Genomic DNA, 26,835 nt, shown 5'->3' on the forward strand with positions numbered 1-26,835 from the left:
TTGCCACTCATCGTGGCTCAGGGCAGAGCTTAGAACAAACACCCTCTTCCATGCCATCTGCAACAATAGGGACTAAACCATCTAGGCCAGTGATGGTGAACCTATGACACGCGTGTCAGAGGTGACACGCGAACTCATTTTTTTGGTTGATTTTTCTTTGTTAAATGGCATTTAAATATATAAAATAAATATCAAAACTATAAATCTTTGTTTTACTATGGTTGCAAATAGCAAAATATTTCTATATGTGACACGGCACCAGAGTTAAGTTAGGGCTTTTCAAAATGCTGATACGCTGAGCTCAAAAGGTTCGCCATCACTGATCTAGGACCACCCAGAGAAAGGGCGGCTGGGGGTAGGCCAAAACAGCTTGCTGGCAGAGGAGCTATCATGGTCACAACACTGTCTGCCATCCCTTTACTTTTATTTATATTGAGTTCTTTAAAACAAGCCTATGAAACTACATGACACAGCTTTCAAATAATCTATAATAAAAAAAAGTGTAATATGCTAATTAGACCGGACATCCTTCTGGGCATCTTTCAGGATGAAGTCGAGGCTGCGAGGGAAGCCCGGGTTCCAGATGCCACAGGGAAGCCTGTGCCAGCAGCTGGGGGAAGGAAGGCCTACTCTTGCATGAATTTCATGCATTGGGCCTCTAGTCATCCAATAAAAAACCTTGAAAATTAAAATTTCTATTTGGCACTCATACCAAATTATCAAACCATAATAGCTAGAAAGCCAATATCTAGCAGAATAGTCTCTGGTCCTCAATAAACATTTGTTGAATAGAGCAATAATAAAGAATCTCAATACATTTTCCTCATCCAGAGAATGGTAAAAAATTATAATTACTAGAATATATAAACACAAAACAAGTGCTAACAATGGAACTTCCAAATAATCTTATCTAATAAAGAGGAAATATGCAAATTGACCATCACACCATAATGGTCAAGATGGCTATGCCCACAGCAGAGGCAGGGATTTCATAACACAAGATGGCTGTGCCCAGAGCAGAGGCCAGGTTACCGTAAAGAGCCTTAATGAGCAATCAGCAGGGACTTGAGGCTGCGTGGTGCTGGGCTGGGGCAGGGGACCTGAGGCTGTGCCCCCCGCCTGGTGGGGCTTGATGGGGACCTCAAGGAGTGCCCCCTGCCCCAGCCCGGGGGACCTGAGGCTGTGCTCCCCACCCGAGCACTGGGCCGGGGTCCTGCTGGGGTTTGACGGGGACCTCAAGGCATGCCCCCTGTTCCAGCTTGGGCTGGGGGACCTCAGGCCACACATCCTGCCCCGGTACCGGGCCAGGCAACCTGAAGACATGCCCCTCCACCCAGCAGGGATTGACGGGGTGGGGCCAGCTGGGTCTGGGTCTCGCACAATTTCGAGGTGCATGTGGGTGGGTGGGGACTTGATTCTGGTTTCCGTGACACGCCCCAGACTCTAACAGGAGGAAGATTTTCATATATATTTTACTAATTTTCTTCCATCTCTGACACTTCTATTATAGAGAAAGGGCAAAAAGCAATATTAAAATATTTCCTCTAATTAATTCCCTTTTAATGTGCATGATTTTTGTGCACTGGGTCACTAGTTTTGGGATAAATCTTTTTTAAATCTGGTAAAAAATTAACTTATTTCAGTGTGATGGTGTTCCCTTCATTCTGTAATCTAAGTACAAAGGCCAAGAGAGAAGATAGTCAAGAAAATAATTTATATGCATATATGCATAACCCATAGACACAGACTATAGTGTGGTGAAGGCCTGGGATGGGGTGGGTGTGGGCTAGAAGGGGTCAATGGGGAAAAAGGGGGACATCTGTAATACTTTCAACAATAAAGGTAACTTTAAAAACAGAAAAGAATGAGGTCTGAAATTTAGAAAACAATCAAATAAATCATCTTTGACATAATTATGGAGGGAAAGAAGCACATTTTTAATTTTCTATTAATCCATGTCAAATACTGGTTTCCAAATCTCCCATTTCTTCAGGTGAGTTACCTCAACTTTTAGTATTTTCTATTTTATACATTCTATTTTGACATTTAATTCTCCACATTTTCTTCCGGTTATAAATTTTGTCTTAGGTGGTTTGCTATAATAGTCTTCATTTTTTCCCCTTTTACTTCCTTTCCATTTCTCATCATTTACCTTATTTTCATTTTATATTTTAAAAGTTTTTATTAATCTTAACAATTTCCCTCTACTCTACCTTATTGCTACAAAATTAAAATTTTCTTTGTATTTATGATTAGTATAAAAAATACTCTCAGGTAAGTTTTCTTGAACCTAAGGATAAAAGGGAGCATCATATACTAAGTGTTTTCCAAATGATTATGGACACAGAGCATGAACTTAATTTAAGTATTTTAAATTTTTTCCAGGGAGCACTTCCTAATACATCTATGATGAACAGATCTCTTCTTGAGAAATGAATAATATTGTGACTTAAGACAAATGTACTTCTGCTTTGCACAGCTTTTGAAGAGACCTGTGGTCTCATTATCTTCCTTTTCCTGCGTCACTCAAAAGAGAGAACATATTTTGAGATGTCAAACTTAGTTAGGGAACACTTGTTCAAAGAAGATCTGTAGGTCCAAGAAAACACAATTCAGCTCGGTTACACATTAATAATAAAATAACTCTCTGCTGAAGCAACAGATACACTGAACATGGTTTGTTTAGTTGGTTATATCTATACTGACTGATATACCTCCAAGGAAAGAAGGCTGACAGTACAAAACTCGCTGTACTTTTCATAGGAGTAAGTTTGGAAACAAGAATAGTGAATCTTTAGCTCAAGAGAAACAGTTTTTTAAAATATATGTTTTTATTGATTTTAGAAAGGGAGAGGGGAAGAGAGAGAGAAAAACATTCACCAGGGGCCTCCTGCATGACCCCCACTGGGGATTGAGCCAAAACCCAGGCAGGTACCCTGGACAAGAACCCAACCAGCAACCTCCCAGGGCCTGGGACAAAGCCCAACCAACTGAGCCACACCAGCCAGGGCAAACTAAATTTTGTAATTTTGACAAATTCTACTTTTCTATCTCAAATCCTAACACTCTTCAATTTTATCTCTTCTGCTATACACCATAAGAAAAATGAAATACATAGTATTAGTTTGGTTCCCCTATTAACTACAGTCCAAAAATAATTATTAAATTAGCAGGGGAAATGCATTAATATTTCTAAAAACCATTATATTGTAGAAAAAGTAAACTACAATATAACAGTTTTTTATATAAGACTAGAGGCCCAGTGCACAAAAATTTGTGCACTCGGGGGTAGGGGGTCCCTATCGTAGTCTGGGACCCATCAGGGGTGACCACTTGCTGGCTTAGGCCTGCTCCCTGGGGGATTGGGCCTAAGATGGCAATCAGACATCCCTCTGGCAGCCTGGCAGCCCTCGAGGGATGTCCACTTGCCAGCGGGGAGCAGACCTAAGCTACAGTCAGACATCCTTAGCGCTGCTGAGGAGGCAGGAGAGGCTCCCACCACCACCGCTGTGCTGGCAGCCATCAGCCTGGCTTGTGGCTGAGCAGAGCTCCCCCTGTGGGAGCACACTGACCACTAGGGGGCAGGTCCTGCATTGAGCGTCTGCCCCCTGGTGGTCAATGTGTGTCATAGTGACCAGTCATTTCCAGTCTTTCTGCTGTTAGGGTCAGTTTGCATATTACCATTTTACTATATAGGATAGAGGCCTGGTGCACGGGAGGAGGCTGGCTGGTTTGCCCTGAAGGGTATCCCGAATCAGGGTGGGGGTCCCCACTGGGGTGCCTGGCCAGCTTGGGTGAGGGGCCGATGGCTGTTTGCAGCTGGCCACACCCCCTTCAGGGTGGGGGTCCCCACTGGGGTGCCTGGCCAGTCTGGGTGAGGGGCTGAGGGCCATTTTCAGGCTGGTGGGCGACTGAAGCTCCCAGCCTCTTTTTTTTTTTTTTTTAATTCTGGGATTTATTTACCTTCCATAGCTGTCACTGGAGCTGAGAGCCGGCTCCAGCTCTGAGGCTGTGGCTGGCTGAAAGCAAGTATCTGGGTTTGTTTAGCTTCTATAATTGAAACTCTGTTGCCATCACTGGCGCTCTAAGCTCTGAGCCTGCTGCCGGCTGAAAGCAGGTATCTGGGGTTTGTTTAGCTTCTATAATTGCAACATTGTTGCATCCGGAGCTCAGAGCCGGGCCGCGGCAGGTGGGGAACCTTGGCTTCCTCCATCACTGGAGCAAGCAAGCCTCCTGCTCGCTTCAGCTGCGTGGCTGCCAGCCGCCATCTTTGTTGGCAGTTAATTTGCATATCCTGCTGATTAGCCAATGGGAAGCGTAGCAGAGGTATGGTTAATTACCATGTTTGTCTATTATTAGATAGGATAGCCAACAATACATTTAATGAGTCATGATTAGCAGAAATTGCTAATATTCCATTTCTTATGAATTTCAACTCTAATGATCTTTTTTTAAAAAAATATATTTTATTGATTTTTTACAGAGAGGAAGGGAGAGGGATAGAGAGTTAGAAACATCTATCAGCTGCCTCCTGCACACCCTCTACTGGGGATGTGCCTGCAACCAATAACGATCTTTTTAAAAATTGATTTTAAAGAGAAAGAGAGGAAGGGAGGAAGAAAGTGATGGAGGAAGGGTGTAGAGAGGGAGAGAGTAGGGGAGGGAGGGAAGGAGGGAGAGAGAGAGAAAGAGAGAGAGATAGAAAGAAACATTGATTTGTTGTTCCACTTATTTTTGAATCATTGGTTGCTTCTTTTATGTGCCCTGACCAGGATGGAACCTGCAACCTTGGTGCAATGGGACAATACTCTAACCAACTGAACTACCTGGCCAGGAATCAACTCTAATGATCTTACCACTGATGATTAATTCTTGAGATTTTAAGATTAAAAATTTAACTCAAAAATGGTACTCTCAAGACAAGGCAAATGTTTATCCTTTTCATACTTTTAATAGCCAACTTTAGCAATTATAATAAATACATAACAAATTGTTTAAAAATAAAATAGCTCATAATTATGATCTACTTAAGATTTTGACAAACTTTATGAATTACAATCTCCCTAAAGTTATATTTGACAGTCAATTAGTCTATTAAATGTTGTGATTTTTTTTTATTATTCTTCACCTGAGGATATTTTTTCCATTGATTTTTTAAAGAGAGTGGGAGGAAGGAATGGGAGGAGAGAGAGAGAGAGAGAGAGAGAGAGAGAGAGAGAGAGAGGAGAGATACATCCATTGGTTGTCTCCTGCACGCAACCTGACCGGAGGTTGGAAACGAACCTGCAACCCAAGTACATACCCGTGACCAGGAATCAAACCCAGGACCATTCAGGTGCAAGGTCCAATGCTCTAACCCAGGGGTGGGCAAACTTTTTGACTCGAGGGCCACAATGGGTTCTTAAACTGGACTCAGAAGAAGGAGCTGCGGCCGTGTTTCCCGACATTGCTATGTTAACACTGCTGCTGGTGAAGGAGCGGAGGGGAGAACAAGAGAACCCTCTGCTCTTTCGGCTCTGCGGGCCAGATAGAACAGCCGAACAGGCCGGATCCGGCCCGTGGGCCGTAGTTTGCCCACGGCTGCTCTAACCACTGAGACACACTGACCAGGGCAGCAATAACTCTTTTTTACTCAAAGACTCTATATTTGAAAAGTTTAATATCTAAAAATTGCTAAGTCTAAACTTTTTTTTTAACCAAGTCTCAATAATGTATTTTAGGAAGTGATGTTAATCAAACACAAGTTACACTCATATTTTGATCATTAGTACTAACATTTGTTAACAGAACAAAACGAGATAATGAACTGCATAGTGAGGGTTTAATTGTCCCAGATATTTTCATATCTTGTAGGAATATACTACTCTCTCTCAAGCTGATGCCACAGATAAGCACGGAGAAGCTGTCACATAAAGTACCTGAAAGATACCTAGGAAGATAACTGTTGGGGCCCAAAAGGCTTTTTCCTTCAATAATTCAGAAAGTACTTCAGGGTTGAAGTTTGTTGCTGTGATTGCTGTTTTTAATAAATCTATTCATTTAAATGTTACCATAGCCCCATGATGCCTTAGAAAAGAAGAGACTGAACCCCCCCCTCCACCCCCCAATTAGGTTAATTGGTCCAAGATCACAGCCAGAAAGCAATTGAGCCTGGAATTACATTAGGCCATCTGATCATAAATCAGCACTCCTTCTGCTGTACCTTCTACCACTCCCCAAAGTCTTATAGTAAAATGTATCTCTCTATATATAAAAGGTATCTATATATATAAAAGGCTAATATGCTATGTGTCTGTCCAGGGGTAATGATGTCACATAGCAACACCCAGCTTCCTTTCCCTAGTGACTAGCCTCTTTGCAGTTTCTTCAGCCCAGGAACATGACTTGCTTTATAGCCAGGTGGAGACATTTTAGACTTTAACCAAATGTCTGTGAAGCATTTTCCCATGCCTCATCTCATTTGATCCTCACAGAAGTCCTAGAGTAGGTAGATAGGAGACTCAATGGAATCCTATTTTCTATTCATTAGCTGGAAAATGGAAATTTAGAAAGCTTAGAAACTTGACCTGACTGAAAAGAAGAAATGGTGGACTTTGAAAGTGACTTCAGGTTTTCTCATTGAGCAGAATATAGTCAAACACTGCTGCAGTTAAATATTTTACCCTTGGTTCTCCCTGCATGATCTACAATAATAATCTGCTTCGTGTTGATATTTACTGCTGTGTTGCTGACAGTTACCTGAAAGAAAAGTTGGGGTGCTTCACTGGGCTGGAAAAAGTTTAGCTACATCAGAAAGCAGGTCTAATTAAGCATGTTTAGTCTATATATATAAAAAGCTAAGTTGACTCATGCATGTGCGATACATATAAAGCTCTCGCTGGCGCCAATTGCACACATGTGTTTTGATCTGTCATTGCCAATCGTGAATTTGGTTGACACTTTTATTATAGAGAAAGGGTGAATACTGATATTAAAATATTTCTTCTAATTAATTTCCTTTCAATGTGCACAAATTTGTGGACTGGGCCACTAGTGGTAAAATAAAGGCCTCTGGAGCAAATCATTAAGAGACATAACTGATGAGGGGTGAGATTGGCTCAAGAACAGTCATTTGTATCCACCCTCTCCAACTGACCCCCCCCCCCCCGCCTTAAACAGAGGAGGGCCTTTGCAGGGGTTTTGTCCATCTAGTTAATTAGCTAACCTGTCTTTAAATCTCACCCTGTCTTTAATTCCCTGAAACAATCATATGGTGAGTAAAATTGTCATTATTTGCAGATGACATGATACTGTACATATACAGAACCATAAAGATTCCACCAAAAAACTAAATAAATAATTTCAGTAAAATATCAGGATACAAAATAAATATCCAGAAATCAGTTCCATTTTTATGCACTATCAGAAAGGGAAGGGAAACAAAACAAACAAAACAAAACCATCCCATTCAAAAGCAATAAAATACCTAGGAATAAATTTAACCAAGGATGTAACAATTAAATGGTGTTGTAATGGGTTTTGTTTGGGGTTATTGCTACTTGTGAATGACACTAGAGACACAGACAACATGATGAAAGGAAAAAAGAATTCTTGCCGTTAGAACCCTTGATGAAATCCTGACTCCTCCCCTCATTGGCTGTGGGACCTTGGATGGTCTCTAACCTCTTTGGGCCTCATTTTCCCCCTCTGTACAGTAGAAATAAGAGTATTTGCCTCAAATGGGGTTTGTGAGGATAATACCAATTGATTCTTGATTTTAATTCCCTTAAATCTTACAGGGAAAGACAGACTACTAATGCATTATACATCAAACAAGTGAATCAAGAATTATCTTACATTAAAAACACACACACACCATATCCATGTACTTGTACCTGAGTAGCAATTCAAAGAGAATCTCTTGGTACTAAAATTCAAATGTGCTTTGCATAACTTATATTTTAAGGCAATCGATTAATACAAAACTTGATGCCTAGAGAAAGTTTAGGTTTTAAATGCAAAAACTCGAAACATCCTTTTTCTGCCTCACAATAGCTATAACTATCTCTGTTAAAGGCAAAATAGAGAGTCAGCCTTTTGCTATTAAACAGAGCAAGGAAGAACAGCTTCCCATGGCCTAACCAAACAAATCTGCGAATTACTAGCTTTTAAAGACAAGGTCAAGGTCACTGGCAAATGAAACCTGGGCTTAGAACCATTCAAGATGAATGCCAATTCTGGAAGTCTAGGTAAAATCAGAGAGCAGTTTGCCTTAGTATCCAGTATGAATAAATTGCCTAGACCAGTGGTCGGCAAACTGCGGCTCGCGAGCCACATGCAGCTCTTTGGCCCCTTGAATGTGGCTCTTCCACAAAATACCGACTTCTGCGCATGGGCCAAGAAGTTTCAATTGCACTGTACATGTGTGCCCGCATGTGGTATTTTGTGGTATTTTGTGGAAGAGCCACACTCAAGGGGCCAAAGAGCCACATGCGGCTCGCGAGCTGCAGTTTGCCGACCACGGGCCTAGACAAGTGATAGCAAATCTGTTTCATCTTAAGCATCACCTATGATTGACAATAGAAATCCAAAACAGTGTATATGGATGCACTTGGAGACCAAATCAAAGCTCTGAAGAAAAGAGTGCCAGGATCAATCTGCAATGTCTGCCAAGGATGGAGGAATATACAGTGAGTGGACTGGCCAGCTAGTCATGCTTTTCCAGAATCCCCCAGCATCACTGAAAGAAAACTTAACAGCAGCTCGCTTATTGCTAGATAATAACGACCATATTCTTACAACAGTGAAATCTCTGGCAACCCCTGTGGCATAAAGTAAGTGTTTTTAAGGTAGAAGGGACAAGCTGTAATCCAATTTCTTTTTCCTTGGACAGGGTGAGGTCAATGCTGTTTGTTCACATCCCATTTCCTTCCCCTTCAGGACTCGCAGCTAGACCTTCCCCTACATTTGGTGAGGCCACTGAGCTCTTGCTAATGGAATACAGGTGAAATGTTGTGCAGGCCTGGACCTCACTCCCCTTTCTGTCTGCCTTCCTCAGTTAGATAGATGCACAGAATCCAGTGGAGGCCTCTGAAACCTTAGGGGATGGAATCCTTAGATGGAACATACTACCCACAGAAGTCTGTGATGTGAGCAAAACATAAAATTGTATCAGGCCACTATCTCTTGGAATTTCAAATTAAGGAGTTCTGGTTGAGAGTAACAATTATAGTATCACTAGAGGCCCGGTGCACGAATTCATGCATGGGGGGGGGGTCTGGCCTGGGGAAGGGGTCACGGGCCTTTGACCAGCCGTCCCAGTCCCCCGGTCAAACTCCCTGTTGAACTCTCGGTGGAACTCCCGGTCGAGGGGACAATTTGCATATTAGCCTTTTATTATATAGCATGCCACATACTCACATGGGCAAAACAAATGGAGCAAAGCAAATCAGAATTCTTCCCTCTAATTTTGTAAAACTCTAGCAGTAGGGAGAGAGTCTCTTTCTCTGGGTGAGGCTGCAGTGATATGATCCTGGCAGCTTCAATCCACCGTGGTTCCAGACGCACTGAGAAAAAGCTGGAGAATGAAGCAGATGCTCTACCACTATTGTGTGAAGTGGAGGCAAGAGAAACAGGAGGCAGAGGGGGATCCTCAACAAGGACCAGAGAGGCCTAGCTTCCTCCCTGCCTTTCCCTCAGATGGGTGACAAGGGCCAAAGTGATCCTTTGTGCTCCAACGAGTTTGACCTATATTCCTGTAAACCCCAATCAAAGTGGTCATGATTAATGTGGGTATATAAGGTGGAAAGTAAAAATCCTTCTACCCTCAGACAATATTTTGATATATATTCTACTAAATTATATAGTATAGGCATATACACACTTTTTAAAAAATGAAAACCAGATCATATATCAGCAGTTGTCTTCCCATGTCAAATATACTTTAAGAATCTCATTTTTCAAGGTTTCCCACTATTATATTGTTTGGATACACCATCACTTTTTAAGTATTTAGGTGTATTCAATTTTGTGTTCCTATATACATTGCTGCAACAAGCACCCTTGAATGCACATTTTTTTCTATTTTCCTTTCAGTTATCTGAGATAAATTAACAGCAGTCACATTGCTGGGTCAAAGGACTTTCAAAAGTTTTTTTTTTTAAATTTAGATTTATAGGAGTGATTTATTTGAAGAAATATTACAACATATAAAAACTACATAAAGTCTTAATTTCCACTCATACAGGGGTAAATTTGATATAATGCATAATAAAAACAAAAGTTTTGGTTAAGACTGCCAATATGCTCTCCCAAATGAGTGCCCAATTTGTACTCTTATTTTTCCATCTGAACAAGTTATGCTGAACTCAATTGAAGAAGCACTTCTTTCTGAGTCCACAGCACACTAAGGGAAATTATTAGCACAATCCCTCAGAAGAACCAAATTCAAATCTCCATTCTACTGAGATACGTTTATAGAACACTCTTGATAGAGTAATGCTACTATAGCACACAGTTCTTCACAAAATGCAGTAAAGTTCAACTAAAAATGAAATGGCTTCTTTGAAACCATGATGAGAATTCTTGTGGGGAAAAAAGAATAAGTAGAGACCCACAAAGCAATGAGGAGATGCAGGTGTTAAATAGTTCAGCCTGTTCATTAGCACAGACTCAAATCAGCCCTCCATGAAACCTAAGGTCATGCTCATTCAAAGGTAGACAAAACCAGAATGTTAAGTGTTAACGTACTTAAGGAAGATGCCAGAAAAACATGAATACACTGCTATCCTGTTGGGTCAGGAAGACAAAAATAACAAAATTTCATTGACCCTGGGTCTAACAGAATTATTTATCTAGATGATGGAGGGTTTGTAAGCTGTCCAGTTTGACACTAATCAAGTAGATGGTGAGATTATAAGAATTTTTTAAAAATTTTATTTCAGCCTTTAAGGAAGAACCAATAGGATCTCTTGTGACATGGTTTTAATATTTATCTTGAGAAAAAGAATTACAGTGCACGGTGATGTGAAAACAACTGGTTTAGCAAGGAATAGGAGAAAGGTAAAATTCTTCAGTTAGATATTTACTTAACCTAAACTTTAATAACTTTAGTCTTTTTCTTTGGTGTTTCAGACTAGAAACAAATCCAGCGAAGTATGGGAAGAACATACTTAGATATACTTAATGTATATGGTGATTTTGGGGAGTTATTTTTTTTGTTTGTTTTGGGTTTTTAATAGTTAAGCCTAATTTATAAAATTCTATAATTTCAGTAATGTATAGTTAACAAGTGTTATAAATTATGTCACCACAATAATAAGACCAAACTAAATGGCCTTTAAATTGAAGTTTGCTCTCATACATAGTTTTTTGGAAGACTTTTAACTAAATTACACAAGTCTGTAATTTTTTTAGTCTTCACTGTCACCAATGGCATACATAGCACTCTCCTGTGTCAAAATCATGACCCAAGAAGCAAGCAACAGACAAGAAGAGGGAAAAGATAAAAAGAGGTCAGACTAACAGGACTAGTTCCGGAACACCGTTGGGGACTAATGCATGCTGTGCACTGTGTCAGAAGGGCCGTGGGCTATGTTTGCATTTATGGTGAATTTTAAATCAGACTGTTAAAATGTATGTGTTTGTGTATCTATATGTGTGTGCATGCGTGTGTGTATATATGTACACATATATACTAGTATACATACATGTGAACATACACATATACACACTCTATCTATCTATGTTTAAATATTTTTACATTTCCCACATGACCTCCACAGAGGCTATTTTCTGGCATATATAGCAATCAGAACTAGGTGAACAAAGCAATGACCCATTAGGATGTCTGCTGAAGGCAGATAAGAATTATTCAATACTATTCAATACTGACACATGTAGAATGTGTGACTTTGCGTCGTTGAGACTCAGCTTCCTCATCTATAAAAATGAAGAGGTTGGACAATTTCTAAGATTCTCTCCAGCCTAGAAGATCCTCCTGGCCCCAGCCCGTTCTGACCCCTGTTCACAACTCAGGTCTCATCTATTAACATTGTCAGTCCTCTTCAACTCAGTTTTGCAGCAACCCTTAAGTTCTTTAAATTCCTAAAATGTGCCTTGCTCACTCTGAGCCTCTTCCTAGATAAGATCGTGCAGCGGTCCTTGTCCTCACCGAAGTAAATCCCACTCATTCTTCAAGTCTGAGCTTACACGTCACTGCCTCTGTAATGGGCCTCCACTGTAGTCTTTGCCTTCCCTCTTAAAACTTAGTCCAATTTAACCACCTGTAATTACTTCTTTCATTTTCGGTCTCCCCTACTAAGTCGCAAGCTCTCTGATGCCAAAAGCTGCGTGTGTCTTGTTCACCATGGTGTCCCTGCCTCCTGGAACAATTCCTGGTGTTTCGTAAATGCCCAAATATGTGTTAAATGAATAAATAATGGGCTTGAATAATAAGCCACTGAAAGCCTCAACACTGAAAGTCATTTCTAATGTTTCCAAACAGGTCACCAAAAACTAAATTCAATATGCCAACATTTATTGTTCTCTTCACAAAGGCAGAACAATTCAAAGTTTTAGCTTAAGCTTGTCTCCTTTCCTCACTGCTTTTCTAAAATCCTGAAGTTGTTAATGGTAATATTATTGTGTTAATGAGTAATAACATAGATACAGTGAATAATATGATTTCGGTGAAAATTAAGAGTATGTAGCTACTTCTGAAATAATGTTTTTCTTCTGTAACTATCCTTACTATTCATAATGTATGTATTCATGAACTATAAAATGGAAACTAAAAAGCAATGTTACCCAATGGTATCAAACTCAGAACAAACTAAAACGAATGTGTGTGTATGTGTGTGCACGCATGTGTGTGCATGCACATGCGTGCACACACATACACACACAAAATGCTAGCAAAGAATTTTCTCTGATATTAACACATAATCATCTACTATCTAATCATTGATGATACACACCAATACAAGAACATGTATGCTTTAAATACACAGCCAAAAAACTCTTCTTATCAATAATATAACTTCCCCCCAATTAAGTTTTTATCTTATCATGAGAATGCAATTTTTGAGAGACTGTTAGGAAGTAAACATTAACTATCCACACTGGCAATTTACTGTTTCCTTTATTTGTTTGCTTTCCTCTGATATTAGACTTTTATTTATAACCTTAAGAGAAAATGGATCAAGTTGTAACTCCTTGTTTTTCTGAAAGGTTAGCAAGTAAAGGTAAAATTTTAAAATAGAAATAAGGGAAAAAAGGGTCTGAAATTTGAGAAATGGGAAATATGTAGTAAAAATATCATTTAGCAAATGTTTACTAAAACCTGCTCCCATGCTATGTCTGGTGTTAGGGATAAAGCAGCCTCAACTGCAGACCAAAAAAAGAAAGAAACTATGGAACAGAATCCTGTCACAGCTTTTGGAATGATTTGACAAGGATCTATGTACAGGGATATAAGCACTGAAACGGAATGACTAATTTAGGTTTTAGAAATGAGATTTTATAAAGTATTAAACACAGAAAGAGCATGTGCAAAGGCCCCAAAGGTACAGAGTATAGTATAACTAATGAATTTCAATGTTGCTCAAGAAAGGACTGTGGTGTTTGTGTTGGGTGTGGGGATTGGTGGAGAATACTAGTAGAGGATAGGAAAACAGGCTGGTTCCATTTTTAGCATACAGGTAGACTGTAAAAAACCCCACCAAACTCCTGATAATCCAGATAAATAATACAAGCATCCTTCCAACCATTGGGTAAACGCAGAAGAAAAGCAATCCTCAGGGCCAAAAAAAAAAGATGCAGAAAACCAAATGGTACACTGATACTGAAGAGAAGGCTCCCTGAGGCCATGTGTTAATGTGAGTGGATAGAGGGCTTAGATTTTAAGAGCCCTATGGGGAACAGGAGATAAGGTCTTTGGGAATAAGGAAGGAGGCTAGCTGGAACTAAGATCTCCATATAAATCTAGAATTCTCATAGAGTTACTCCCTTAGTAAAATAAGAAGAAAAACAAAAACAAAAACAAAACACCTTCCAGCAAAGTAGACACCAGAAAAACTTGTCCCACCCAACTTAGGTTCTGGGTAGATGAAGAAAAAGAATAACCATACTTTCCCTCTGTCCAAGACTATGATTTAAATGTAGACTACAGATTCATACTCCTCTAGCAGGAGACCCTCAGAGCCATATATGTTTCAGAAATTAAGATTTTTCAGATTTTACAAAAGTAATATGATACATACTAAAGTACATCATATATTAAGTAACACCCAGTATAATCTGGACAACACACATAATATGAGCATATTTCTGCAGCTCAACACATGAAAATTCATGGCATCTATAATAATAAAAGCAGAATATGCTAATTAGACCAGACAGCCAGACGTCCTTCCAGACGACCTTCCAGAGAAAGCTGGGGATGCTACTGTGAGGGCCGTGCCCCTGGCACGAATTTCGTGCATTGGGCCTCTAGTGTAGTATAATGGCTATTATCAGGTCAAATTTTGCTGCCAAATGATTTGAAAAAAAAAAAAGTCTTCTGAGCTTTTTCGATTTTATAAATATCAACCTAGACTTGTACTAGTTCAGAAACTTTAATAGCAGAAATCAACTTAAGATGCTCCCAAGTTGGTAGCACTGTGAGACCTCACAGAAGCAAATACAAATCCTCTTAAAGGGATCCTAGGCTCTCAGGATTCCCACAGATGAAGTCCTAGCCAACATGATTCAAGAGTCCAAAATTACAAAACACATGAGAAAACAAAGTAATATGATACTTTGGATTAGGCAAAAATTATAGCAGAAACAGAACTTCATGTAATGAGTCTATGAGATACAAAATATAAAATGAATTGTGTTAAAAATGGTAAAGAAATAAAAGAGGAACTCAAACATGTGAGCAAGAAATGTATGTTATAAAAAACAAAATTGAAAAACTTTAAAAATGTAAAAAAGTAAATAAATAATATTAAAAACTAAGGAGGAATAAAAGCAAAAAAGACACAGCTAAAGAGAGAACTAGTGATCTGGAAGATATCTGAAAAACAAAGCATGCTAAACAGGAAAGGAAATAGAAACTACGACAGGTACATTTAGAAACATAAGGCTGTAATGAGGAAGTCTAGCATATGTATAATCATATTTGAAGGAGAGAAAAAAGAATGAGCGTAGGCAACAATTAATGGTAACTGAAGTGCTGAGAATTTTCCAGAACTGATGACAGACATGAATTCTCAAATTCAGGGAATCCAACAAGTTCCAAATAGGATAAATAAAAAGAAGGCTACATCTAAATACACATACACTACAGAAGGACAAAGCAAACAGACTTTAAAAGCAGCCACAAAAACAGAGGGATCACCTAAAGTCAGGTTAGACTAATAGTTGACTTCTTAAAACAATAATGGAAACCAAAACAGTAACATATTATCCTCAAAGAGATAATAATTGCCAATAAAAAAAACTGTATATACAGATAAACTAACCCTATATAAAAATAAATGCAAAATAGATTAAAGACTTGAAATAAGACCTGGAGCCATCAAACTCCTAGAAGAAAACACAGGTACTAAAGTCTTTGACATCACTCTTAGTAATATTTTTTATATGTTTCCCAGGGAAACAAAGCATAAAAAATAAACAAATGGGCTACATCAAACTAAAATGCTTTTGCACAGTGACCAAAACCATCAACAAAACAAAAAGACAAGCTACTGAATGGAGAAGATATTTGCCAATGGCACATCTGATAAGGGGTTAATAGCCAAAATTTAAAAAGAACTCATACAACTCAACATAAAAAAAAAACCCAAAACAATCCAATTAAAAAATGAGCAGAAGACCTGAATAGACATTTCTCCAAAGAGTACATACAAATGGCCAACAGACATATGCAAAGATGCTCAACATTACTAATAATCAGGGAATGCAAGTTAAAACCACAATGAGATATCACCTCACACCTGTCAGAAGGGCTATCATCAATAAATCAGCAAACAAATGTTGGTGAGGATGTGGAGAAAAGGGAACTCTCATGTACTGCTGGTGGAATTGTAAATTGGTGCATCACTATGAAGATCAGTATGGAGGTTCCTCAAATAACTAAAAACAGAACTCTTATGTCACACAGCAATTCCTCTTCTGGGTATTTATCTGAAGAAACCCAAAACACTATTCTGCAAAGTTATATGCACCCCTATGGTAACTACAGCACTATTCACAATAGCCAAGATAGGGAAACAACTAAATGTCCATCAATAAATGAATGGATAAAAAAGCAGTGGTACATATAAACAATATAATATTACTTGGCCATACAAAAGAATGAAATCTTACCATCTGTGACAACATGGATGGACCCATAGGGTACTATGCTAAGTGAAGTAAGTCAAACAGAGAAAGACAAACACCATATGATTTCACTTATACGTGGAATCTAAAAAATAAAAAAATGAATGAACAATACAAACTTATAGATACAGAGAACAAGTCAGTGGTCACCAGATGGAAGGGGCTTGGGGAATATGGGTGAGAAGGATTAAGAAGTACAAACTGCCAGTCATAAAAACAGTGCCAGGGATATAAAGTGCAGCATAGGGAATATAGTCAATGATATTATAATAACTGTATGGTGCCAGATGGGTACTAAACTTATTAGGGTGATTACTTCCCAAAGTATATAAATGCCTAATCACTATGTTCTACACTTGAAATAAATATAATATTGTATATCAACTATAATTGAAAAATATTTTTTTAAAAAGAAAGTAAAAACAAGAAAATATTAGATATGATGAAGGAATGGTGACCAAAGAAGTCAAGGTGGATATATTTAAATAAGCACTGCCTGTATTGAATAATAGTATCTAGCTTTGGAGTTTAAAACTACGATGAAATTAAAACACTGGACAGTTATAGCATCTAAGTAAAAAGGAGGTGATTGGAGTTAAAAGTTTCTAAATTTCTTTTGTTTAGGAGGAAAAAGACATACTGACCTACGTTAGTCTTTAAGTATGCATATTAAAATCTTAAGGGTAATCACTAAAAAAAGAGAAATATATAGAGCTTCCAAATTATCAAAGCGGAAAGTTGAAGTTAAAGTAAAAATTGAAACAACTGAAAAGAGGGGGCATAGAGCAAGCCTGGAGAAGTAGTAAGGGCAAACCACTATGGATTATATATATCAGTTGCTATGGTGGTGGTAGTAGCAGTATGGTACTAGTAGTGGCAACAACAACATTATGCTAGTAACTAGAGGCCCAGTGCACAGATTCGTGCACCTGTGGGGTCCCTCAGCCTGGCCTGCAGGGATCTGGCCAAAACCTGCCTGGTGCACGGATTCATCCAGGATGTGTCCAGCCCTTCTCACCCAGTCCTGATTGGGGCTGATAGGGGCCAGCCGGGAAGGGACTGCAGGAGGGCTCCAGGGTGTGTCCAGCCCACCTTGCCCAGTCCCAACTGGCCAGACTCCAGCAGCAAGCTAACCTACTGGTCGGAGCGTCTGCCCCCTGGTGGTCAGTGCGCATCATAGCCACGGGTCGAATGGTTGAACGAAAAGTCGGACACTTGGCATATTAGGCTTTTATTATACAGGATGGTCAATGGGAGGAGGAGTAGTAATAACTAATGTTCTTTCCACATTCATGTGTCAAACACTGGGCTAGGTGTTCTACATGCATTATTTCATTTGTTCCTCTCCAAAAGTGAGGTCAGTGCTATTATTAATCTTCATTTTACAGTTGAGGTTTATCAATGATCTAAGCCAAGGCAGAAGACAGCTAAATAAGGAGATTTCAGAGTGTTTTTAATAATTAATCACCCACTGGATTTGAGAGATGAGGGATAACTCTCAGGTTCATGGCTTGGGTAATGCCTAGTTCCTAATAGCAATTCCAATCTTTCATGCATGAATTAAGCCAATCAAAGACACAGAATATCCAAAGGAGTAGAGTTGGGTTTGTTTTCTTTGAAATGGCGAGTTATTGTTTCAAGAAGTTTGGTCGTGACAGAAAAGCAAGGATGCTAGAGGTCACAGAGTCCAAGGAGAGTTATGTGTAGGTGGTTTTGCTTGTTTTAAATTGAGATACTTGAAAATATTTATGAGAGAGATAGAGAGGTTAGCATACCGATGACAAAGAATAAATGATGTAGGAAGAAGGAGAATTATAATTGAAAATAAAAGTGCCAACTCTAGGAAAATAAAAATAATCAAGGCCAAAAAAACAAAACCACACAAAGCAGGCCAAGATCCTGCTTCTCTCTTTCCTGAGCAGCCAGGAATGGCACCTGACAAAATCCTTTAGAAGATATTAGGTCCTCCATAAAAATGCACAAGAGAGCCCAGGCCAGTGTGGCTCAGTTGGTTGAGCGTTGTTCCATACACTGAAAGTCACCAATTTGATTCCCCATCAGGGCACATGCCCAGATTGCGGGTTCAACTGAAGGCAACCAACCCATGTATCTCTCTCTCTCTCTCTCCTTGTCCTTTCCTCTCTCTCTAAAACAAATTAAAATATTTTTAAAAAATACCTAAGAGAGAAACCTTATGTACACACGTGGAAGGGCGAAGGCTTCAGGGTACAGTTCTCTCTCTGGTTTGTACTCTAAGGAAGACTCCATCATTTCTTACTTCAGGTCATCACACATTTGACACTGAGATGCCATTCAACTATCCCCTCCCCCACCCTTCCACCCCCCATCCCCGCCTCCTTTATGAGAAACAAACGAGTGAGCACATTACATAAACACTTAAGAAGAAACAGTCAACATTTCCCTTCACAAGCAAACGATGCATTTCTCCACAAAGAAAAAGGAATTTACAATATTTTTAATGGCGAGAAATGTGGCTTTTCAATTTAACTACACCAGGGTTATATCTGAAGGCTCTCTCAGTAGCTGCAGCTCAGGAGCTGAGCCAACTAACCTACGACTCTGTATAAAGAAAGCATCCTCGGCCCTGAGGGAGCAGGGTTGTATATCACTTCTGACCTTCTTTACCAAGTTATTGAAACCCAGATAAGCTCCAAAGAACACTCTATCGTCGCATCGATCAATTTGAAGAAAGGAGGTAAGATATTTACTTGTGAAAAGCCAAGAGAGAGATCTATGGCAACTAAGTGCCCAGATTAAATTACAAATAAGACTTCAGTGACCATTTATTAAACATTACAGCTAATATGGCAATGTACCAAAAATCGAGATTTTAATCTAAAATGCTGCAAGCTAATACTGAAACTAAGGTACAAATTTACCTACTACATACGTAACTTTTATGTACTTTTCCATATATATAATATTTTAAATCACTAGGGCAACTTTTAAAACATCAACTTGAGTTACCAATTTTATACTGGTTTTAAGAAAAAATCTACTAACCGCATTGATTGCCAAAGAGGAAAAAATATCAAAAGGGATCCAAATATATTTAATGCTTAAAAATATTTCTCTGAAAATTAGGAAGTAAAAAGATCCAGAAAGAAATCCCAATTTTTCCACTAGCTGGGTACAAAGCCTTCGTAGTTACTTTAAGTCATTTCTGAAGCAGGTTCCCTACTACTACCTGACTCTTGGCACCTTTTTTTCCTCCTTGGCTCCTGCCAACCCCTAAATCTCACATGCTCTCTTTTGTTTCCTCCTGGGATGCTGAGCATCATCCGAGAAACATCACAGGACCACACAAATTGGACCCCTTGGATTTCTGATTTCTGAAAAGCTGTTTGGAAGTATATTTTCTCCATCCCTTCTTGGCTGCCTAAAAAATAATTCAGAGTGTTTATTGGTATACCACACATGGGCTGGGTCTTCTGGAGAAATCAAGAAGAAAGTGTGTCTTGACATAGAACAGTGGTTCTCAACCTTGGCTACACATTAGAATCACCTGGGAATCTTTTTAAAATCATTTAGCCATTATGGGGTGGGGCCACAACATTAGTAACAAAGAAACAGAATTTCCAGAGGATGGGGCCCAGAAATCAGGATTTTAAAAAGATTCCCAGGTGATTCTAATATGCAGCCAAGGTTGAGAACCACTGACATAGAAAAATGAAGGGGATATTTAGACAATAATAAATAGTTAAATGATAATAACTGGAATTAAAGTAAACTATACTTACAGCAAGCTAGTATGCTTCTCATATTGAAAGTTGCACTAGTGTTCAGTAAACTTTTGTATCTTGTCCCAATTAATTTTATTCAATAAACTTTGCTTACTTTTTTGGATTTTAGCACTATAGAAAGCTCTATAAGTTATAACAAATATAGATATGGTATTAACTGAATTAGGAGTTCTATAAATCAAAATATATTTTATATATACTAAGCAAGCTTCTGCAAATAAACTTTTAGGTTTAAACTTTATGTTTACTCGGAAAATTTCTTACTTAGTAACAGATATTTTATGAACAAAATTAAGGCCCAGGAATTTTGTGGTAATTTGCCAATATTTGCCTTGAATCAAAACAGAGACCATATTTTACCTTACCCTTTATCAGATATTCTTAAAAGAAATACAATCATATTTTTTCTTAATATGGGAGGAAAAGAATTACTTAAAGAATGAAAAGATCTCAAACATACTATTCAGAACTTGACTTGTTTATTATGTGGGATAAACTCATTATTAAAAACCCGCAAGAGGTTTAGAATACAAAAAAAAAAAAAAAAGGGATTACTGATAACCAATTTGGCTTTTCCTAAGGTTTTGTTGGATGTTAATAGTAATGTCTAAGTTTAAACATAGAAACTGCTCATAAGAGGTATTAATCAAAATGAATCTTATATCAGGGCTACAAAACTTTCCAAATCCTCCCCCCGCCCCCCCACCCCAGCCCACTTGTAGGTGTTACTTTCATCCTTTTTTTTTTTTTTTTTTTTTTTTTTGGTGGTTGTTGTTTCACCTTAATACAACATTTGGGTAGGTACTGGGTACCCTACTGGATCTTGTTTCTTTATTATTTGACTTGAGCTATCCTTTAGCCCATCAATTACAAAACAGAAAAGAAAAGCAACTGAAATGTAATACACTCGTAACCAAGAAGGCAAATGCTTGCTGAGTCCTGGATGTTTTACGTACTATTAAATCTATTCACAAAGTTACAAGGAAAAAGAAATGGGGATGTATAGATAGACCCAGAAAAATTAAGGCCAAATTAACATTGGTTAGGTGTTTAATTGTCATAGGCACAGGGCAACATTATTAGAGTAGGGTAGAGTATGGAATAAAAGTTTTACATAATCAAAAATTACCTTAAAATATATAATCCTTAACTAGTTTGCATACAGTTTCTCTGTAGACACTTAAGTATCCATATCCTTTAAATTTAATATAGAGATGCTGATTATAGCAAAGCTTTTTATGAATATATTTTTCCTCTAAGAAACATAGTTATTGAAAAAACATCAGAGAATTTATTTCTAGAGGTGTTTTCTTTTTTTTAAATCTCCACCTTCTCTCCACCTATTTGTTTAAAATAACAAGTATTTTTTCAAATGTATAAATCATGTAACATTAAGTATCGTTTTACAAATCACCATAGTTAACAATAATTTTCTTGGCCTATGAAACTACAGAGAAAAAAATTGTCTTTTAAATCAGTATTTTAATTAACATTGAGTACACTTTTCGTAAAGATTTTGAGCCCATTTAATTAACCCGGTATCTAAAAAAATTATAGAGCCACATATTCTATTCTTATAATCTTCCAATCTAAACTCTAAACTAAAAAGTTATACACAAATCAAGAAATTATAAAATTTTTGTTTCAAATCCCCAACTCTACATTTTATGCTCTTTTCCTCCCAAGTAGTATTTATTATTTTCCAAACTAAAACACCAACTACTGAAGAATACTTCAGGGCCTACAGTGAAACTTAGTTATGTGTTTGTATGTTTTCATGACAGGTGTGACTCACTTTTATAACTGGTATGTTACTTAAAACCTATGAATAAATTACTAAGGTAGTTTACTGTTATTTAAAGGAACTTCACCACGAATCCTGAGTGAAGATGCCATCTTACAATGCATATAAATATAACATGCATATTCAGATTCTCCGTATCATCTTTTCTTAAATTAGGACATATCAGTAATGATATCTATCTTCCCAAACTCCTCCCTCAGATTTGTTGTAAGTGAAGATAATGTATGCGTTAGTGCAAAGTAAAATGTAACAAAAACAAAAACAATACTTTTCAGTACTTGGCTTTTGCTCTTCTTTTTTTTTTTTACGTGACATATTTAAATATGTGGGGTTTTTTTTTCATGCATTTCATAGAGATGGCAATGAGTACATGAGTTGTGAGGCCCAATTTCACAGAAAGCCTTGCAAACAGGACAGGTATTTTCAAGATTAGACCATTTAGGCTAATATATTTACTTCCCCCCACCCTCCAAGGAAGAATTTTACTAAATAAACCACAGATGGCAGTTAAGTACAGTAGTAAAAGCTGTGATAGTTAATTATCCTGCCTGAATCAGTTAAGTAGTGACAAATAAATAATGTAAAGCTCACTGCCTGGCATACAGTAACTGCTCAATAAATGTTTAGCTCGTGTGATTATTCACATTAATAATTCAATACCAATTCCTGACTTTAGCTGCTTTCTTTAAATATGGAATCTTATCCCTAAGTTCCACATCTTCAAAATCACCTCACCTACTAGCATATGCTGCAAATACTGGAAAACCTTCCTCTTTAAAAAAATTTTAAGGAACTTTTTTGACATCTAAAAGATTAAGGTAACTGATGACATATTTGGATATGGACAAGTCAGTCTTTATCTGAAAATGTTTTAATGAAATGCTCAAACCTGCAAATGTTTTCTGAAGTGTATTGATATATTAACCTATTATTTTCATAGCATTTAGCAAATCCACAAACTGTAGCTTTTTATTATGAGGATCTGCTAGACTGACCCACACCTTTAAGACATGAGTCACCCTTCCAGTGTTGGGGAAACTGATGGAAAGGTGGCTAAATGATTCAGCATGCTGCAGCAAAACGAGCTGGTCATGAATTTATAATTTCCACTTCTGTTAGATGCCCCAGACCTGGTGGCCTCTCTCATCCTGCACTGCATATATAACACATGATACCACAATCAACGAGAGTTGTTAAGAATTCCCTCAGGAAAGGAATAATGCTGTTTTCCTCTCAGGCAAGCTTCTAGAAGCAAAATTATTCATTTTTATGAGACAACAGGTTCAGTAGGCTGCAACACCCTGACAGAGTCCGTTGTAAGCTTCATCAAGCTTAGCGTATACAGATAGGACTAGAGTCCATCCAAACACTGGTGCCATTTTCTCAGCCAGTTACACATGGAAGACACTGGGGAAGGCCTGCAGCAAAAGGAAACCAGAAAATGGGCAAACACATCAGATGTGAAATGGGTATGGCTGGATCTGTGTCTCTCATGCCAACACCGACCTTTGCCAACAAACATCCTAACAGGACAGATCTTAAGCAGGTCCAAAAGACTGAATGGCAGCTGCAGAATAGATTCTGATGCAGCCTTTTTAGGAGCCTCACTACCCAAAGCAGGTGAAAGCCTTTTTCTAAATGTCCCTATTTGCCCTTCGATAACAAAAGATTGCCTGTTAATCGAAGAAAACATTTGTTTCAGAAATATATAGATTCCAAACTAATTTTTTTCCATCAAACCACCAATATGAAAAGAAAAGTTATGAATTAAATGTTTTCATCTAAAATCACACCGCCTCAAATGCTGGAAAAGCACATCCATTTTGTGACCACAGCCTCGTGTCATTCTGCCCAGCAGTTTCTGAGAATGGGACAAAGCAGTGTGCCAGGAAGTGTAAAACGAAATCCCCATTATCTACGAAGTGCAATTTCCTCCTTCAGCAGTTTGAATTTATTTCAGTTTGGTGTGGTTAGATACAACTCACACTCATACACCCACACTCACCTACAAAATCTCAGCAGCGACACTGAAAAAGATGGCATTATCTAAAAACTGTTCAAAATATATTTAAGAAACAACTAGGGTGACAAGTTTGACCTTCCATTAATCCATCTTATTTCTGCTGTTGTCATGACTGCGCAACCCCTGATTTCCTCTAACCCGGAGAAGGGGTATGGAGAAAGAAAGAAAGAAAAAGAGGTGAAACGTGCCTAAAACAGAATGTGCAATTTCTTGGTATCTTATAGCATTGATGAATATGTATATTTTCTCCACTAAGACCTTGGAGGTAAAGAGGAGGGGGGGCGGGCGGATGGCTCAAAGACAAGGTTTGGGGGCTGACCCAAGGAAGCAGACACCTCCAGGGTTGGAGATTTCCAGCTCTGGGCAGCCCCGCTGAGAGTTGTCAAGGCTGCAGCATTCTGGACAGCCAGCCCAGGCCGCGCCGCCGGCATCCAGGGCGCCTGCCATGCGCATGTCCCGCTTATATAAAGAGATGCTTACAGTCCAGGTGCTTTTTCTTGGGGCCCATCACTTCATGAGTGGTGGCTTTGCAGACCGCTCTGGCCACAGCGGAGCCCGTCACGCTGTACTGAGCCGCGGCGATCCGATCCGTGAGCGTTTGGCCCGACATCTTCTCTGGCCGCGTCTACCGCCTCCTCTTCTGCGGGAAAGTAGAGGAGATGGTCTTGCTTTACACTACAGACCCTACCCTCGGAGCGCCCAGGCCTTGCCTCCTCCAGCCGCACGGCGGCTCTCTTCTCCGTCCCCGCCCTGGTACCACCTCTGGGAGCCAGAGACGCGCCCGCTCCTGCAACGCGGTCTAGGGGGTCTTGAGCAAAGGGTAGGTCTGTCGCGCAACCCCAGCGCGGGCTCCAGTCCCAGCATCCTGCCACCATCCCCTTCGGCGCCCCCAATCAGCACTTTGCCTGCAACGTGATCCCCAGGTGCCAGACCGGCGTGCTTCGGGGTTATTCCCTGGGCGTTGCGCCCACCGGGTGCCCACCCCTCACCTCCCCGCCGCAGGGCTGCCACCTTGCAGCCCGCAGGCTTCGGAAAACGCATTGGATGCCCAAGCCCTGGCCGCTTCCCTCCTCCTCCCGCTGCTGCAGCAATGGGCTCGTCCTCCCGCGGCCGCCGTGGAGATTATCCTAATGTTGCGCCATGTTATGCCCTCGCCTCCCCTTCCTTCCTCCGCGTCCAAAGCCTGGCCGAGGCCCTTCGCCCGGGAAGCCTCCCTTCCCCAAATCCCCGCTGCAGGGACCGCGCGGCTCTTTGGAGGCTCCCGAGTCTCTGGGCGCCTCGCCCTTCCTGTCAGCAGGGCAGAGATGGGCTGACAGCCCAGCCCCCCGCCGTCCTCAGCGCCGCGATGTCACCCGGCCACTGCCCTTCTCCGCGCCCCAGGATTATCCTCCCTGGTCCCCGCGGGCCCCGCGAGGGGGAGGGGGCCCAGCCCGGCCGCGGGTACTCACCCCGCCCCAGGAGCGGCGCCGCCCGCCGCAGGATGAGCCGAGCCTGGGCCACCGAGGGAAGCCGCGCCGGGTGGGTGTGTGCGGCCGCGCGTGGACCCGATGCCCCGGGCGCGATCCCTCCAGCCCCGGCCCAGCCCCTGCCCTCAGCTCCGCGGTCCGTGCGCCCGTCGCCAGTGGCCCCAGGAGCCAGTGCCCGCCCGCCGCCTCCGCCGCCAGCGCCGCCGCGCCGCGTCTCCCCAGCTCTCCGCGCTGCGTCCCCATCCCCGCCCCCACCTCAGCTGTGGCTGCTCCGACGAGTCAGGTGACGGCGGCGGACAAACCGGGGCGAGCTCTCCGCGGAGCTCCTGGCGGCCCCCTCCCAGCTACTCACACACGCCGCCCCCTCGAGCCGGGCGCGCCGCGCGCTAGCATCCCCGGTAAGCGCGGAGAGGGAGGGAGGCGGGAGGCGGGGGGGCCGACGTCCACGCAGCCCTCCACTCCCCGCCGGGCGCCCAGCCCTCCCTCCGCCCGCGGGACCCGCACCAGCAAGCGCTCCGTGCGCGCGCCCCACACACCTGCCGCCGACTGCGGGATGCGCCTGGGCCGGCGGGTGTTGGCGCAGCCCTGCGAGTGGGTTCTGGAGTTTCGCTCGGCGAAGGCCAAGGCTAGGGCGTGGTCACGCTCTGTCTGACAGATCCCAGCCCCCTGTTCCCTACATGTGTCTCTCACGCGCCCTCCTGTCAAAGGCAGCCTTAGCCCAGCGGGGCAGGACGATTTAAAATGTCAGATTCTGCCAACCAACCGCACCCGTTACCTGTGCGTCCTCAACTCCTTGCAGCTCCCCTACTTGTCTCAGTAACAATTGGGAGCCTGGGTGGGCAGGTATTTCTAGCCATTTTGGTCTTAAACGGGTATTAAGGTCAGCTGCAAGGACGAATAATTAACAAAGCTATCCATGCAGTCCCAGATCATATTCAGAGTAATCATTTGGGTGTGTAAAGAAAACTCTTTTTGTACCCTTAAAAAGTAATTTCTGCCAATTAAATACAGTGTTTGAATTGCGTACATGAATTTCTAAACAGGGATTTGGGCTCAGGAATAGTTTCACGTGTTGACATTTTCAAAAATTGTTATTTACCTTAACCTAAAAAAAATCTATTAAGTTTTTAAAGTGGAATCAAAATCAGAACTTGAGTTGTAATTTTTCTTGATATTTTTTCCTCACTATGGGAGGCCTCTATTTGGACTGGAGGTTGTAAAATGTCTATCTATACTATCAAGGTTTTGTTGTGTTCTCTTTTATACCTGGTACAGTGTTCAGTATTTCATAACTCTTGGGACTGATTGACTTTTATCATTAATTAGTAGCATGATGACTAAAGGAAAGACTGCCCAAGACCAACATTGTTAGGGTTCAAATACTAGTCTTACCACATGACCTAGCAATATCACACCTAAGTATTTATC

At 40.5% G+C, this 26,835-nt stretch overlaps 1 protein-coding gene across 2 annotated transcripts in view; it reads right to left on the minus strand.

The window, feature by feature from the left end:
- Positions 1-25,871, minus strand: part of SNAP91 (synaptosome associated protein 91) — a 126,353-nt gene extending 100,482 nt beyond the window's left edge. The window contains exons 1-2 of one of the 2 annotated variants that reach the window (XR_013996172.1): positions 25,390-25,564; positions 24,422-24,581 (exon numbers count right to left, since the gene is read on the minus strand). Coding sequence is in view for 1 of the 2 variants with exons in the window: in XM_081094404.1 (XP_080950530.1) it covers positions 24,422-24,551 (130 nt within the window). In the remaining variant the exon portion in view is untranslated. Of the gene's footprint in view, positions 1-24,421; positions 24,582-25,389; positions 25,565-25,662 lie in introns of those variants that run through there. The other variant, XM_081094404.1, reaches the window with a different exon arrangement.
- Between the last annotated feature and the right edge of the window lie 964 nt (positions 25,872-26,835).

Source organism: Myotis nattereri, assembly GCF_964212035.1.
Source record: "Myotis nattereri genome assembly, chromosome: 6".
Taxonomy (NCBI): domain Eukaryota; kingdom Metazoa; phylum Chordata; class Mammalia; order Chiroptera; family Vespertilionidae; genus Myotis; species Myotis nattereri.